The following is a 17,500-nucleotide window of genomic DNA, read 5'->3' as shown; positions in this document are numbered from 1 at the left end:
GTTTAATGATTTACTTATTTTCTTTTCTTATTTTTCTATGATATAAGATAATTTCCATATTTTTTTATGATCTTTATACATGGAATATGTTTTACTATATCTCATGACGCTATTTTAGATATAGAATCAAAAGCTTTTGTCTTATCAACTTCTTTCTTCTATCTGATTGTCTTCTATCTTTTTCTCGTCGGCGCAATGTTGCATCCCTTGCTAGATCTTTTACTGTTGTTTTCATGTTGTTTGTTCTTCTGATATTGCAAACCGCAAGTCTCCCTCCTGCCGTAACCTCGCCACATAAGACTTTCCTCTTCCTCTTAACCTTATTCTATCTGTAATGCAAGAGTCAACTTGTATTCTTGTATCCCTTTATCTAATAAGGTCTGAGACACCCTGCTGCTCTTGCATTGCCTTCTTCCATTGAATTCAACTCTATCGAGAGGGAGGTTTCAAGGTATACTTAATCTCCTTCTCGATAATGCTGTAAAATTCTCTTCGTGAATGGCACTCTACTGGACCTCTTTTTATTTTCTTGACCTTCGCCAGTGCTTCACTTACAAGAACTATAATACGCTATATCTGGATATATTCACAAGTAGCGCACAGAATACTTACCACAGTCTAGGGAGGCAGTGCCGTAGTGGATAAGGCTGTAAACGTGGGATGGGGCAGACATCCATGCGTAGGTTCGAATCCCACCACATATACCGCTTAGAAGCTATATCATTTGTCGAGTGGTTTAATGTTACCTACATGTCACCATTGGTATTCTAAATGATTACACCAAAGATGAGCTTGGGTGGTGATATGACCCCTAATATGGTTACCACTATAAATAAATTTGCCTGCCCCACTAATGGGAGGAAGCTGAACAGCGCTTCCCACATATACTCTTCAAGCATGCCTATAGCCGCTATAGGCCAGAAAATGAAAAAAAAAAATAGTTTACATTGGCTAGCACCTGTCGAGATGGCCGTTTTTAGGTATTTGTATGTGTGTGTGTGTGTGTGTGTGTGTGTGTGTGTGTGTGTGTGTCTGTGCGCATGTGTGTGTGTGTGTGTGTGTGTGTGTGTGTGTGTGTGTGTGTGTGTGTGTATGTGTGTGTGGGCGCTGCGGGGTTCTCCGCTCTTCCATATCCCGCCAGCCGGAGTTTCCAGTCATCACAACTGTGTTTCTCTCAATATCTGTGAGACGTGAAGATGTCGCAAGTATTCCTCGTGACCTGGGAAGCCCAGCGCCCGCTGCCCCGCCGGGGTACCACCCTGTGCTAAAGGCGCCACTCCCACCCACCCCGAACCGTGTGCCGCGGTAGAGGCGGGGCGAGGAGGGAGATGAGATCACTTCTAGGATAGCGGGTTGGGTATAAAGGCAGCGATACTCCGAGCAAGGCATCACACTGACTGAGGCGCTGCTCTCACAACACCCAAAACAGCAACAACAACTACTACCATGGTGAGTGCTCTCCTCTCACAGGTCTCATCATTCTCTTGCTTCAAAATCTGAACATTTCCATCTCCTTACTGGACTTCCAGCACACAGTTCACAGTGACTTGTGGTCGTCATATCTGCAGCCCATAGTGGTGGGTCTTCTTCCCTCTTTCTCTCCCTCCCTCCCTCCCTCTTCCTCGCAACACCTCCCCTCTTGCCACACCAAGACGTCCTCCAGTGCCATTTCTCTCAGCACTCCTTCCCCGCAGCGTGTCCTGGCCGTGCTGTGCGTGCTGGTGCTGATGGTTGCCGCAGTGCTTGGCGGCGGCGGTGGCTACTACGGTGGCGGAGGCAGAGGACGCTTCGGTGCCGGAGGCGGGCGCTTCGTCGGTGGTGGCAGCAGTGGGCGCTTCGTCGGTGGCGGCAGCGGTGGGCGCTTCGTTGGAGGTGGCGGCAAACCCGGAAGTAGTTTTGGCGGCAGCGGTTTTGGCGGCAGCGGTGGTTTTGGTAGCAGCGGTGGTTTTGGCAGCAGTGGCTTTGGTGAGTTTGTGCACATATCAGTATGAGGTGTGAGGTGTGATGTGTCCACAACACAGTGACGAAGGAGACAATTCTTGTTAATCTAATGGTTTTCTCCTTCATTTTCAGGAAGCGGCGTCAGCGGCTATGGCTACGGTAAGTAGCGGGGTGGGGTGGGGCGGGACGGGGCGGAGTGACTGGTACTGAGCATAATGACTTGAGCAGCAGCAACAGGAGCACCAGCAGCAGAACTCACTGACTCTTATTCACAGGAGGCTAAGAATAGACTCCGGCCACTATCACGATGCTGGCGACACGCTGTTGACGGCGACGCTCCTGACGAAGGCGGTGAAGGTGAATGGGAAGGCTCTAATAAAACTGTTAGAATGTGTCCTGGTGTGTTACTTGGTTGTACCTCTGGTGGGAAGCGGCGTTGTGCTGGCTGGGGGAGTGTGGGGAGTGGAGGGTGACCTCTTAATGTGAGCTACGGAATGGCAGGGCTGGAATGTCTCTCAGTGGCGGCGGTGCATCCTTGAGGACAAAATTGAGACTCTACGCCAGTGTCTCCAGAAGCACCATCATCAACAACAAAACCATGAACACCATCAATACCATCACCACCACCATCACCACCTCAACCACCACCAACAACAAGAACAACAATACCAGCAACACCACCACTACCACCACCAACAACAACTACAATAACAATATCATGAACACCACTACCAACACCCCTATCATCAATAACAACAACATCAATAACATTAGCCACACCACTACCACCTTTACTAATGCCGCTGGATCAGCAGTCTGCTTGTTACATGAAATTTTATTTGAGTATCACTGATGTAATAATATGAAATATATACCTATCAATTCAAGGTTACTATCTGAATTTTTTTTAACCTATTACTAAATAAAAACTGGCAATGGAATTTACATTTTCTTTGTCAAGAATAAAGATCCGTTAGCCGCAAATCCAGCTTTCTGCCGTGAAAAGTCACATTACAAACTCCATCATTTTCCTTGCAATAGCTTTAAGAATCTATATTTCTTCTTTGCTGTCGTCAGTTTGATCTCGAACATGTTAGCTAATGGTCCAACACTGTGCCACACTAACACTGCCCATTAACAATTTTAGATCTCAAACATTTTTTCTCATAACTTCTCCATAACTACAGAGTTGTGATTTTCTAAAAGTTTCTACTTCATCTATAGAATCTTGTAAAAGTTGGTTCTTTTCATTTGACTTTTCACCTGACCAGCAGGTAACCTTGATTTTCTGGTTTTGACAGAACAGACGTCAGTGGGAAGAAGACTAGTCACTAGCGCCTAGCAAAGATCCCATCTCAAATACGTATAATCTGTCAATTTGTAGATTACACTCTCATCAATAATCTCTGACCTCAATTCCTACTGATCTCAATAATCTACACAAAGTTTTATTTACGAATTTTCCTAAAATATAACAAAACAAAAGAACCAATCACTTAATCAATTACTAGATGACATTCTCGTTCCTTTCGGCGAATCTTGACTCAAATCTTTTACATTGCCACTATAACCACGATGTTATACTTTATTACTTTCTTGTTTGATTTACTTTGATTTTTTCCTTTCCGATGAGCATCAAAAGCAGTAGTAAAGGTGAAAATACTCTTTTTTTGTAATAATGAAAATTATGATAGCATTGGTAAAAATTGCGCACACAAACACACACACACACACACACACACACACACACACACACACACACACACACACACACACACACACACCGGGAAACAAACCATCAAACACACACAAACATACAAACACACTCACACACACACACACACACACACACACACACACACACACACACACACACACACACACACACACACACAACACAAACACACACACACACACACACACACACACACACACACACACACACACATCACGTAGTGTAGTGGTTAGCGCGCTCGACTCACAACCAAGTTCGAGTCCCTGGGACGGTGAGGCAAATGGACAAACCTTCTAATTTGTAGCCCCTGTTCACCAAGCAGTAAATAGGTACGGGATGTAACTCGAGGGGTTGTGGCCTTGCTTTCCCGGTGTGTGGAGTGTGTTGTGGTCTCAGTTCTACCCGAAGATCGGTCAATGAGCTCTGAGCTCCCTCCGTAATGGGGAAGAGTGGCTGGGTGACCAGCAGACAACCGTGGTGAATTAAACACACACACACACACACACACACACACACACACACACACACACACACACACACACACACACACACACACACACATATATAAACGGAGCAAAAAATGAGGGAATGAAAGGAACGGTAAGTAACAGCTGACTGACGACGAAGGACTTCCGGGAGTTGGAGGAGGTAAGGCGAGAGAATCAATTAGGGAAGCAACACAATATCGCATGGCGCCACAATAATAAAGTGAAATAATATATAAAACAAAGCAAAATACGATCCTTAATCGCCAGGTTTAATGATTTACTTATTTTCTTTTCTTATTTTTCTATGATATAAGATAATTTCCATATTTTTTTATGATCTTTATACATGGAATATGTTTTACTATATCTCATGACGCTATTTTAGATATAGAATCAAAAGCTTTTGTCTTATCAACTTCTTTCTTCTATCTGATTGTCTTCTATCTTTTTCTCGTCGGCGCAATGTTGCATCCCTTGCTAGATCTTTTACTGTTGTTTTCATGTTGTTTGTTCTTCTGATATTGCAAACCGCAAGTCTCCCTACTGCCGTAACCTCGCCACATAAGACTTTCCTCTTCCTCTTAACCTTATTCTATCTGTAATGCAAGAGTCAACTTGTATTCTTGTATCCCTTTATCTAATAAGGTCTGAGACACCCTGCTGCTCTTGCATTGCCTTCTTCCATTGAATTCAACTCTATCGAGAGGGAGGTTTCAAGGTATACTTAATCTCCTTCTCGATAATGCTGTAAAATTCTCTTCGTGAATGGCACTCTACTGGACCTCTTTTTATTTTCTTGATCTTCGCCAGTGCTTCAATTACAAGAACTAGTACGATGTGTCTGGATATATTCACAAGTAGCGCACAGAATATAATTATATATATATATATATATATACTTACCACAGTCTAGGGAGGCAGTGCCGTTGTGGATAAGGTTGTAAGCGTGGGATGGGGCAGACATCCACGCGTAGGTTCGAATCCCACCACATATACCGCTTAGAAGCTATATCATTTGTCGAGTGGTTTAATGTTACCTAAATGTCACCATTGGTATTCTAAATGATTACACCAAAGATGAGCTTGGGTGGTGATATGACCCCTAATATGGTTACCACTATAAATAAATTTGCCTGCCCCACTAATGGGAGGAAGCTGAACAGCACTTCCCACATATACTCTTCAAGCATGCCTATAGCCGCTATAGGCCAGAAAAAAAAAAATTGTTTACTTTGGCTAACACCTGTCGAGATGGCCGTTTTTAGGTATTTGTGTGTGTGTGTGTGTGTGTGTGTGTGTGTGTGTGTTTGTCACTCTGTGTGTGTGTGTGTGTGTGTGTGTGTGTGTGTGGCGCCGCGGGTTCTCCGCTCTTCCATATCCCGCCAGCCGGAGTTTCCAGTCATCACAACTGTGTTTCTCTCAATATCTGTGAGACGTGAAGATGTCGCAAGTATTCCTCGTGACCTGGGAAGCCCAGCGCCCGCTGCCCGCCGGGTACCACCCTGTGCTAAAGGCGCCACTCCCCACCACCCCGAACCGTGTGCCGCGGTAGAGGCGGGGCGAGGAGGGAGATGAGATCACTTCTAGGATAGCGGGTTGGGTATAAAGGCAGCGATACTCAGAGCAAGGCATCACACTGACTGAGGCGCTGCTCTCACAACACCCAAAACAACAACAACAACTACTACCATGGTGAGTGCTCTCCTCTCACAGGTCTCATCATTCTCTTGCTTCAAAATCTGAACATTTCCATCTCCTTACTGGACTTCCAGCACACAGTTCACAGTGACTTGTGGTCGTCATCTCTGCAGCCCATAGTGGTGGCTCTTCTTCCCACTTTCCTCCCTCCTCCCTCCCTCTTCTCGCAACACCTCCCTCTTGCCACACCAAGACGTCCTCCAGTGCCATTTCTCTCAGCACTCCTTCCCCGCAGCGTGTCCTGGCCGTGCTGTGCGTGCTGGTGCTGATGGTTGCCGCAGTGCTTGGCGGCGGCGGTGGCTACTACGGTGGCGGAGGCAGAGGACGCTTCGGTGCCGGAGGCGGGCGCTTCGTCGGTGGCGGCAGCGGTGGGCGCTTCGTCGGTGGCGGCAGCGGTGGGCGCTTCGTTGGAGGTGGCGGCAAACCCGGAGGTAGTTTTGGCGGCAGCGGTTTTGGCGGCAGCGGTGGTTTTGGTGGCAGCGGTGGTTTTGGCAGCAGTGGCTTTGGTGAGTTTGTGCACATGTCAGTGTGAGGTGTGAGGTGTGAGGTGTGATGTGTCCACAACACAGTGACAAAGGAGACAATTCTTGTTAATCTAATGGTTTTCTCCTTCATTTTCAGGAAGCGGCGTCAGCGGCTATGGCTACGGTAAGTAGCGGGGTGGGGTGGGGCGGGACGGGGCGGAGTGACTGGTACTGAGCATAATGACTTGAGCAGCAGCAACAGGAGCACCAGCAGCAGAACTCACTGACTCTTATTCACAGGAGGCTAAGAATAGACTCCGGCCACTATCACGATGCTGGCGACACGCTGTTGACGGCGACGCTCCTGACGAAGGCGGTGAAGGTGAATGGGAAGGCTCTAATAAAACTGTTAGAATGTGTCCTGGTGTGTTACTTGGTTGTACCTCTGGTGGGAAGCGGCGTTGTGCTGGCTGGGGGAGTGTGGGGAGTGGAGGGTGACCTCTTAATGTGAGCTACGGAATGGCAGGGCTGGAATGTCTCTCAGTGGCGGCGGTGCATCCTTGAGGACAAAATTGAGACTCTACGCCAGTGTCTCCAGAAGCACCATCATCAACAACAAAACCATGAACACCATCAATACCATCACCACCACCATCACCACCTCAACCACCACCAACAACAAGAACAACAATACCAGCAACACCACCACTACCACCACCAACAACAACTACAATAACAATATCATGAACACCACTACCAACACCCCTATCATCAATAACAACAACATCAATAACATTAGCCACACCACTACCACCTTTACTAATGCCGCTGGATCAGCAGTCTGCTTGTTACATGAAATTTTATTTGAGTATCACTGATGTAATAATATGAAATATATACCTATCAATTCAAGGTTACTATCTGAATTTTTTTTAACCTATTACTAAATAAAAACTGGCAATGGAATTTACATTTTCTTTGTCAAGAATAAAGATCCGTTAGCCGCAAATCCAGCTTTCTGCCGTGAAAAGTCACATTACAAACTCCATCATTTTCCTTGCAATAGCTTTAAGAATCTATATTTCTTCTTTGCTGTCGTCAGTTTGATCTCGAACATGTTAGCTAATGGTCCAACACTGTGCCACACTAACACTGCCCATTAACAATTTTAGATCTCAAACATTTTTTCTCATAACTTCTCCATAACTACAGAGTTGTGATTTTCTAAAAGTTTCTACTTCATCTATAGAATCTTGTAAAAGTTGGTTCTTTTCATTTGACTTTTCACCTGACCAGCAGGTAACCTTGATTTTCTGGTTTTGACAGAACAGACGTCAGTGGGAAGAAGACTAGTCACTAGCGCCTAGCAAAGATCCCATCTCAAATACGTATAATCTGTCAATTTGTAGATTACACTCTCATCAATAATCTCTGACCTCAATTCCTACTGATCTCAATAATCTACACAAAGTTTTATTTACGAATTTTCCTGAAATATAACAAAACGAAAGAACCAATCAATTAATCAATTACTAGATGACATTCTCGTTCCTTTCGGCGAATCTTGACTCAAATCTTTTACATTGCCACTATAACCACGATGTTATACTTTATTACTTTCTTGTTTGATTTACTTTGATTTTTTCCTTTCCGATGAGCATCAAAAGCAGTAGTAAAGGTGAAAATACTCTTTTTTTGTAATAATGAAAATTATGATAGCATTGGTAAAATTGCGCACACAAACACACACACACACACACACACACACACACACACACACACACACACACACACACACACACACCGGGAAACAAACCATCAAACACACAAAAACATACAAACACACTCACACACACACACACACACACACACACACACACACACACACACACACACACACACACACACACACACACACACACACACACACACACACACACACACACACACACACACACACACACACACACATCACGTAGTGTAGTGGTTAGCGCGCTCGACTCACAACCAAGTTCGAGTCCCTGGGACGGTGAGGCAAATGGACAAACCTTCTAATTTGTAGCCCCTGTTCACCAAGCAGTAAATAGGTACGGGATGTAACTCGAGGGGTTGTGGCCTTGCTTTCCCGGTGTGTGGAGTGTGTTGTGGTCTCAGTTCTACCCGAAGATCGGTCAATGAGCTCTGAGCTCCCTCCGTAATGGGGAAGAGTGGCTGGGTGACCAGCAGACGACCGTGGTGAATTAAACACACACACACACACACACACACACACACACACACACACACACACACACACACACACACACACACACACACACACACACACACACACACACACACACACACACATATATAAACGGAGCAAAAAATGAGGGAATGAAAGGAACGGTAAGTAACAGCTGACTGACGACGAAGGACTTCCGGGAGTTGGAGGAGGTAAGGCGAGAGAATCAATTAGGGAAGCAACACAATATCGCATGGCGCCACAATAATAAAGTGAAATAATATATAAAACAAAACAAAATACGATCCTTAATCGCCAGGTTTAATGATTTACTTATTTTCTTTTCTTATTTTGTCTATGATATAAGATAATTTCCATATTTTTCTATGATCTTTATACATGGAATATGTTTTACTATATCTCATGACGCTATTTTAGATATAGAATCAAAAGCTTTTGTCTTATCAACTTCTTTCTTCTATCTGATTGTCTTCTATCTTTTTCTCGTCGGCGCAATGTTGCATCCCTTGCTAGATCTTTTACTGTTGTTTTCATGTTGTTTGTTCTTCTGATATTGCAAACCGCAAGTCTCCCTCCTGCCGTAACCTCGCCACATAAGACTTTCCTCTTCCTCTTAACCTTATTCTATCTGTAATGCAAGAGTCAACTTGTATTCTTGTATCCCTTTATCTAATAAGGTCTGAGACACCCTGCTGCTCTTGCATTGCCTTCTTCCATTGAATTCAACTCTATCGAGAGGGAGGTTTCAAGGTATACTTAATCTCCTTCTCGATAATGCTGTAAAATTCTCTTCGTGAATGGCACTCTACTGGACCTCTTTTTATTTTCTTGATCTTCGCCAGTGCTTCAATTACAAGAACTAGTACGATGTGTCTGGATATATTCACAAGTAGCGCACAGAATATAATTATATATATATATATACTTACCACAGTCTAGGGAGGCAGTGCCGTTGTGGATAAGGTTGTAAGCGTGGGATGGGGCAGACATCCACGCGTAGGTTCGAATCCCACCACATATACCGCTTAGAAGCTATATCATTTGTCGAGTGGTTTAATGTTACCTAAATGTCACCATTGGTATTCTAAATGATTACACCAAAGATGAGCTTGGGTGGTGATATGACCCCTAATATGGTTACCACTATAAATAAATTTGCCTGCCCCACTAATGGGAGGAAGCTGAACAGCACTTCCCACATATACTCTTCAAGCATGCCTATAGCCGCTATAGGCCAGAAAAAAAAAAAAATTGTTTACTTTGGCTAACACCTGTCGAGATGGCCGTTTTTAGGTATTTGTGTGTGTGTGTGTGTGTGTGTGTGTGTGTGTGTGTGTGTGTGTGTCACTCTGTGTGTGTGTGTGTGTGTGTGTGTGTGTGGGCGCTGTGGGTTCTCCGCTCTTCCATATCCCGCAAGCCGGAGTTTCCAGTCATCACAACCGTGTTTCTCTCAATATCTGTGAGACGTGAAGATGTCGCAAGTATTCCTCGTGACCTGGGAAGCCCAGCGCCCGCTGCCCCGCCGGGGTACCACCCTGTGCTAAAGGCGCCACTCCCCACCACCCCGAACCGTGTGCCGCGGTAGAGGCGGGGCGAGGAGGGAGATGAGATCACTTCTAGGATAGCGGGTTGGGTATAAAGGCAGCGATACTCAGAGCAAGGCATCACACTGACTGAGGCGCTGCTCTCACAACACCCAAAACAACAACAACAACTACTACCATGGTGAGTGCTCTCCTCTCACAGGTCTCATCATTCTCTTGCTTCAAAATCTGAACATTTCCATCTCCTTACTGGACTTCCAGCACACAGTTCACAGTGACTTGTGGTCGTCATCTCTGCAGCCCATAGTGGTGGCTCTTCTTCCCACTTTCCCTCCCTCCCTCCCTCCCTCTTCCTCGCAACACCTTCCCTCTTGCCACACCAAGACGTCCTCCAGTGCCATTTCTCTCAGCACTCCTTCCCCGCAGCGTGTCCTGGCCGTGCTGTGCGTGCTGGTGCTGATGGTTGCCGCAGTGCTTGGCGGCGGCGGTGGCTACTACGGTGGCGGAGGCAGAGGACGCTTCGGTGCCGGAGGCGGGCGCTTCGTCGGTGGCGGCAGCGGTGGGCGCTTCGTCGGTGGCGGCAGCGGTGGGCGCTTCGTTGGAGGTGGCGGCAAACCCGGAGGTAGTTTTGGCGGCAGCGGTTTTGGCGGCAGCGGTGGTTTTGGTAGCAGCGGTGGTTTTGGTGGCAGCGGTGGTTTTGGCAGCAGTGGCTTTGGTGAGTTTGTGCACATGTCAGTGTGAGGTGTGAGGTGTGAGGTGTGATGTGTCCACAACACAGTGACGAAGGAGACAATTCTTGTTAATCTAATGGTTTTCTCCTTCATTTTCAGGAAGCGGCGTCAGCGGCTATGGCTACGGTAAGTAGCGGGGTGGGGTGGGGCGGGACGGGGCGGAGTGACTGGTACTGAGCATAATGACTTGAGCAGCAGCAACAGGAGCACCAGCAGCAGAACTCACTGACTCTTATTCACAGGAGGCTAAGAATAGACTCCGGCCACTATCACGATGCTGGCGACACGCTGTTGACGGCGACGCTCCTGACGAAGGCGGTGAAGGTGAATGGGAAGGCTCTAATAAAACTGTTAGAATGTGTCCTGGTGTGTTACTTGGTTGTACCTCTGGTGGGAAGCGGCGTTGTGCTGGCTGGGGGAGTGTGGGGAGTGGAGGGTGACCTCTTAATGTGAGCTACGGAATGGCAGGGCTGGAATGTCTCTCAGTGGCGGCGGTGCATCCTTGAGGACAAAATTGAGACTCTACGCCAGTGTCTCCAGAAGCACCATCATCAACAACAAAACCATGAACACCATCAATACCATCACCACCACCATCACCACCTCAACCACCACCAACAACAAGAACAACAATACCAGCAACACCACCACTACCACCACCAACAACAACTACAATAACAATATCATGAACACCACTACCAACACCCCTATCATCAATAACAACAACATCAATAACATTAGCCACACCACTACCACCTTTACTAATGCCGCTGGATCAGCAGTCTGCTTGTTACATGAAATTTTATTTGAGTATCACTGATGTAATAATATGAAATATATACCTATCAATTCAAGGTTACTATCTGAATTTTTTAACCTATTACTAAATAAAAACTGGCAATGGAATTTACATTTTCTTTGTCAAGAATAAAGATCCGTTAGCCGCAAATCCAGCTTTCTGCCGTGAAAAGTCACATTACAAACTCCATCATTTTCCTTGCAATAGCTTTAAGAATCTATATTTCTTCTTTGCTGTCGTCAGTTTGATCTCGAACATGTTAGCTAATGGTCCAACACTGTGCCACACTAACACTGCCCATTAACAATTTTAGATCTCAAACATTTTTTCTCATAACTTCTCCATAACTACAGAGTTGTGATTTTCTAAAAGTTTCTACTTCATCTATAGAATCTTGTAAAAGTTGGTTCTTTTCATTTGACTTTTCACCTGACCAGCAGGTAACCTTGATTTTCTGGTTTTGACAGAACAGACGTCAGTGGGAAGAAGACTAGTCACTAGCGCCTAGCAAAGATCCCATCTCAAATATGTATAATCTGTCAATTTGTAGATTACACTCTCATCAATAATCTCTGAACTCAATTCCTACTGATCTCAATAATCTACACAAAGTTTTATTTACGAATTTTCCTGAAATATAACAAAACAAAAGAACCAATCACTTAATCAATTACTATATGACATTCTCGTTCCTTTCGGCGAATCTTGACTCAAATCTTTTACATTGCCACTATAACCACGATGTTATACTTTATTACTTTCTTGTTTGATTTACTTTGATTTTTTCCTTTCCGATGAGCATCAAAAGCAGTAGTAAAGGTGAAAATACTCTTTTTTTGTAATAATGAAAATTATGATAGCATTGGTAAAATTGCGCACACACACACACACACACACACACACACACACACACACACACACACACACACACACACACACACACCAAGAAACAAACTATCAAACACACACAAACATACAAACACACTCACACACACAGACACACACACACACACACATCACACACACACACACACACACACACACACACACACACTTACTAAGGGGAAAAACAATATCAAACACACACACACACACACACACACACACACACACACACACACACACACCACGTAGTGTAGTGGTTAGCGCTCGACTCACAACCAAGTGGGCCCGGGTTCGAGTCCCTGGGGAGGTGAGGCAAATGGACAAGCCTTCTAATTTGTAGCCCCTGTTCACCTAGCAGTAAATAAGTTCGGGATGTAACTCGAAGAGTTGTGGCATCGATTTCCCGGTGTGTGGAGTGTGTTGTTGTCTCAGTTCTACCCGAAGATCTGTCTATGAGCTCTGAGCTCGCTCCTTAATGGGGAAGAGTGGCTGGGTGACCAGCAGACGAGCGTTGTGAATTAAACACACACACACACACACACAGGGACACACACACACACACACACACACACACACACATGCATATATATACGGGGCAAAAAATGAGGGAATGAAAGGAACGGTAAGTAACAGCTGACTGACGACGAAGGACTTCCGGGAGTTGGAGGAGGTAAGGCGAGAGAATCAATTAGGGAAGCAACACAATAGCGCATGACGCCACAATAATAAAGTGAAATAATATATAAAACAAAGCAAAATACGATCCTTAATCGCCAGGTTTAATGATTTACTTATTTTCTTTTCTTATTTTGTCTATGATATAAGATAATTTCCATATTTTTCTATGATCTTTATACATGGAATATGTTTTACTATATGTCATGACGCTATTTTAGATATAGAATCAAAAGCTTTTGTCTTATCAACTTCTTTCTTCTATCTGATTGTCTTCTATCTTTTTCTCGTCGGCGCAATGTTGCATCCCTTGCTAGATCTTTTACTGTTGTTTTCATGTTGTTTGTTCTTCTGATATTGCAAACCGCAAGTCTCCCTACTGCCGTAACCTCGCCACATAAGACTTTCCTCTTCCTCTTAACCTTATTCTATCTGTAATGCAAGAGTCAACTTGTATTCTTGTATCCCTTTATCTAATAAGGTCTGAGACACCCTGCTGCTTTTGCATTGCCTTCTTCCATTGAATTCAACTCTATCGAGAGGGAGGTTTCAAGGTATACTTAATCTCCTTCTCGATAATGCTGTAAAATTCTCTTCGTGAATGGCACTCTACTGGACCTCTTTTTATTTTCTTGGCCTTCGCCAGTGCTTCACTTAAAAGAACTAGTACGATGTGTCTGGATATATTCACAAGTAGCGCACAGAATATAATTATATATATATACTTACCACAGTCTAGGGAGGCAGTGCCGTTGTGGATAAGGTTGTAAGCGTGGGATGGGGCAGATATCCACGCGTAAGTTCGAATCCTACCACATATACTGCTTAGAAGCTATATCATTTGTCGAGTGGTTTAATCTTAATGTCACCATTGGTATTCTAAATGATTACACCAAAGATGAGCTTGGGTGGTGATATGACCCCTAATATGGTTACCACAATAAATAAAATTTCCTGCCCCACTAATGGGAGGAAGCTGAACAGCGCTTCCCACATATACTCTTCAAGCATGCCTATAGCCGCTATAGGCCAGAAAAAAAAAAAAAAATAGTTTACATTGGCTAGCACCTGTCGAGATGGCCGTTTTTAGGTATTTGTGTGTGTGTGTGTGTGTGTGTGTGTGTGTGTGTGTGTGTGTGTGCTGCTGGGGTTCTCCGCTCTTCCATATCCCGCCAGCTGGAGTTTCCAGTCATCACAACTGTGTTTCTCTCAATATCTGTGAGACGTGAAGGTGTCGCAAGTATTCCTCGTGACCTGGGAAGCCCAGCGCCCGCTGCACCGCAGGGTACCACCCTGTGCTAAAGGCGCCACTCCCCCCCCTCCCACCGTGTGCCGCGGTAGAGGCGGGGCAAGGAGGGAGATGAGATCACTTCAGGATAGCCGACTGGGTATAAAGGCAGCGATACTCCGAGCAAGGCATCACACTGACTGAGGCGCTGCTCTCACAACATCCAAAACAACAACAACAACTACTACCATGGTGAGTGCTCTCCTCTCACAGGTCTCATCATTCTCTTGCTCCAAAATCTGAACATTTCCATCTCCTTACTGGACTTCCAGCACACAGTTCACAGTGACTTGTGGTCGTCATCTCTGCAGCCCATAGTGGTGGCTCTTCTTCCCTCTTTCCCTCCCTCCCTCCCTCCCTCTTCCTTGCCACATCTCCCTTCTTGCCACACCAAGACGCCCTCCAGTGCCGTTCCTCTCAGCTATCCTTCCCCGTAGCGTGTCCTGGCCGTGCTGTGCGTGCTGGTGCTGATGGTGGCCGCAGTGCTTGGCGGCGGCGGTGGCTACTACAGTGGCGGAGGCGGAGGACGCTTCGGTGGCGGTGGCCGGCGCTTCGTCGGTGGCGGCAGCGGTGGGCGCTTTGTTGGAGGTGGCGGCAAACCCGGAAGTAATTTTGGCGGCAGCGGTTTTGGCGGAAGCAGTGGTTTTGGCGGCAGCGGTGGTTTTGGTGGCAGCGGTGGTTTTGGCAGCAGTGGCTTTGGTGAGTTTGTGTACATGTCAGTGTGAGGTGTGATGTGTCCACAACACAGTGACGAAGGAGACAATTCTTGTTAATCTAATGGTTTTCTCCTTCATTTTCAGGACGCGGCGTCGGCAGCTATGGTTACGGTAAGTAGCGGGGTGGGGTGGGGCGGGACGGGGCGAAGTCACTGGTACTGAACATAATGACTTGAGAAACAGCAACAGGAGCAGCAACAGCATCAGCACGACTGACTGACGCCCCTCTTATTCACAGGAGGCTAAGAATAGACCCCGGCCACTATCACGATGCTGGCAACACGCTGTTGACGGTGACGCTCCTGACGAAGGCGGTGAAGGTGAATGGGAAGGCTCTAATAAAACTGTTAGAATGTGTCCTGTTGTGTTACTTTGCCGTACCTGTGGTGGGAAGCGGCGTTGTGCTGGCTGGGGGAGTGTCAGAACTGCATGGAGGGGGACCTTTTAATGTGTGGCCCCTGTTCACCTAGCAGTAAATGGATACGGGATGTAACTCGAGGGGTTGTGGTATCGCTTTCCCGGTGTGTGGAGTGTGTTGTGGTCTCAGTCCTACCCGAAGATCGGTCTATGAGCTCTGAGCTCGCTCCGTAATGTGGAAGACTGGCTGGGTGACCAGCAGACGACCAAGGTGAAATTATACACACAAAGACACACAATGATTTGCGAGAGTTGCCACTTAGGGCCGTATTGTTAAACAGTTCGTTCTCCAATTTCTATAACACCAAATATTTCAATCATAACTTATTTCTTACACCATCACAGCACTACAATAACACTACAACACCACCACAACACAACACCTCTACACAACAACTACAACACCACCACAACACGATATGAGCTGCATCAAGATCACTACATCAACAAGAACCATCGTCCATGCGAAAAAGGAAGCGTTCAAAGGGAGCTGCACCGCGTGGAGGATCGCTGCCGAATTTCGCTGTTTGCTGCTATTAACCTGGTGTCAGCATTTAAGACACACTGTCTACAACACGAAAAGGTAAGCAATAACCTTGTTCATTCTAATTGTATAGATTGATATGGATGCTATAATGAACCAGGATGATACTCTGCATCTTCCTGCCTCGTGGAAGGGTGGCTGTGTGAGGCAAATTCTTATTCGATCCAAGCACCTTTAGCGATCATTTGATTAAGGCAAGGCCACATAACCTAGTAGCCAAGAATCTGCGTCATCCAGCCAATCAAAGTATGCACATGTGTCCTTTATTTTAGGGATCTGCAAGGGGAAGGCACTGATATGTTGAGATAAGCCTCGGTCACACGAAAAACTAACTCGAATTTCCTGCCAATATTCAGAGTACTATGAATTCTTCGAAGCTATAAAAGCTTCCCTGGTTATGGGAGTCTGAAAATAAGTGAAATAAGTGAAAGCTAACTGTAATTTTGCTGCTTTATGCCTTGTATGTCATATACCTATATTTAAATTGATTTACAGAAAGACTGCATGGCAGATTTCGTCATGCATCAGATACAAACCTTGATATAATTTCTATAAAACTATTTATTTATGTTAAAGGAAATCTGTAATTGGGGACTTCATGAATTCTCTGGTTAACTTGTTTTTTTCTTTACTGTTTTATTGAACCTAACCTAATTTGACCCAAGCTAACATATAGCCTAACCTAACTTAACCAAACCTTAGTTACAAAACTATTCAAAGATGTGTTATTCTATTAGGTTATTTTAGGCTAATCAAGTTTAAGGTAGAATAGAGTAGGGAGGAGAAGGATAGCTTAAGTTACATTACATCTTGCATGGCAGTAATGCACAGCTGGCTGTTGCTTTTCAATGACAGGCAAGTGGCTTAAGACCACCTGTATGATGCCCTGAAGAGTACTTATAACCCTGAGCCTGGTAAAAGGCCCAATAATGAGTTTCATTTACTCATATAACATACACATAGATATATGTGTGACTAACCATGGCAGACAAATTCCTTCTGTGTCTTTCTTCCTGCAGGTACTTCGTTGTCACCTTACGTGTAGTTTACCTCTTATACCCTCTTCACCTATTTGACTCACTGTGATGCAAATCAGTTTATACAACTTTTGCTAATTCTTCAGTCCTTTGTATGTTTTTATTATGCCATTGCACTTGGAAAAAAAAAATGTTAGTTAATCACCTTTCTTATTTCATATGCTTGTTATGTATTGTGAAGTTTTCTTTCATGCAGCAGCATCCTGCCTTCTTAAGCTATACTAGTATGTATCTTCATTTCAGAACATCAAGACGCCCCTCTCCTGTTCTGGCTGGAGATGAAGATGGGTACC

General features: G+C 45.2%; 4 protein-coding genes across 5 annotated transcripts in view; all 4 read left to right on the top strand.

Annotated features, from left to right (window-relative positions):
- Window positions 1-1,305: 1,305 nt before the first annotated feature.
- On the top strand, window positions 1,306-2,335 carry LOC123509420 (keratin, type II cytoskeletal 68 kDa, component IB-like). Its single transcript, XM_045263710.1, has 4 exons — window positions 1,306-1,449; window positions 1,695-1,965; window positions 2,074-2,100; window positions 2,217-2,335. Exons 1-4 carry the CDS (start codon window positions 1,447-1,449, stop codon window positions 2,222-2,224), a joined length of 309 nt encoding a protein of 102 aa, XP_045119645.1. The 5' UTR covers window positions 1,306-1,446; the 3' UTR covers window positions 2,225-2,335.
- A 3,377-nt stretch (window positions 2,336-5,712) lies between these two features.
- LOC123509419 (glycine-rich protein 5-like) lies at window positions 5,713-6,745 on the top strand. The gene is made up of 4 exons (XM_045263709.1): window positions 5,713-5,856; window positions 6,098-6,368; window positions 6,484-6,510; window positions 6,627-6,745. Exons 1-4 carry the CDS (start codon window positions 5,854-5,856, stop codon window positions 6,632-6,634), a joined length of 309 nt encoding a protein of 102 aa, XP_045119644.1. The 5' UTR covers window positions 5,713-5,853; the 3' UTR covers window positions 6,635-6,745.
- A 3,394-nt stretch (window positions 6,746-10,139) lies between these two features.
- Window positions 10,140-11,207, top strand: LOC123509417 (acanthoscurrin-2-like). The gene is made up of 4 exons (XM_045263707.1): window positions 10,140-10,296; window positions 10,542-10,830; window positions 10,946-10,972; window positions 11,089-11,207. Exons 1-4 carry the CDS (start codon window positions 10,294-10,296, stop codon window positions 11,094-11,096), a joined length of 327 nt encoding a protein of 108 aa, XP_045119642.1. The 5' UTR covers window positions 10,140-10,293; the 3' UTR covers window positions 11,097-11,207.
- A 3,334-nt stretch (window positions 11,208-14,541) lies between these two features.
- Window positions 14,542-17,500, top strand: part of LOC123509421 (glycine-rich RNA-binding protein 2-like) — a 3,852-nt gene continuing 893 nt past the window's right edge. The window contains exons 1-4 of one of the 2 annotated variants that reach the window (XM_045263711.1): window positions 14,542-14,685; window positions 14,931-15,192; window positions 15,294-15,320; window positions 15,448-15,566. In XM_045263711.1, coding sequence (XP_045119646.1) covers window positions 14,683-14,685; window positions 14,931-15,192; window positions 15,294-15,320; window positions 15,448-15,455 — 300 coding nt within the window. In that variant the 5' untranslated portion in view covers window positions 14,542-14,682 and the 3' untranslated portion in view covers window positions 15,456-15,566. Of the gene's footprint in view, window positions 14,686-14,930; window positions 15,193-15,293; window positions 15,321-15,447; window positions 15,567-17,500 lie in introns of those variants that run through there. The other variant, XM_045263712.1, reaches the window with a different exon arrangement.

This window comes from Portunus trituberculatus, chromosome 27, assembly GCF_017591435.1.
Source record: "Portunus trituberculatus isolate SZX2019 chromosome 27, ASM1759143v1, whole genome shotgun sequence".
In the NCBI taxonomy this organism is placed as follows: Eukaryota; Metazoa; Arthropoda; class Malacostraca; order Decapoda; family Portunidae; genus Portunus; species Portunus trituberculatus.
Note: the sequence above shows the minus strand (reverse complement) of the source record. Positions and strands in the feature narration are given on the sequence as shown.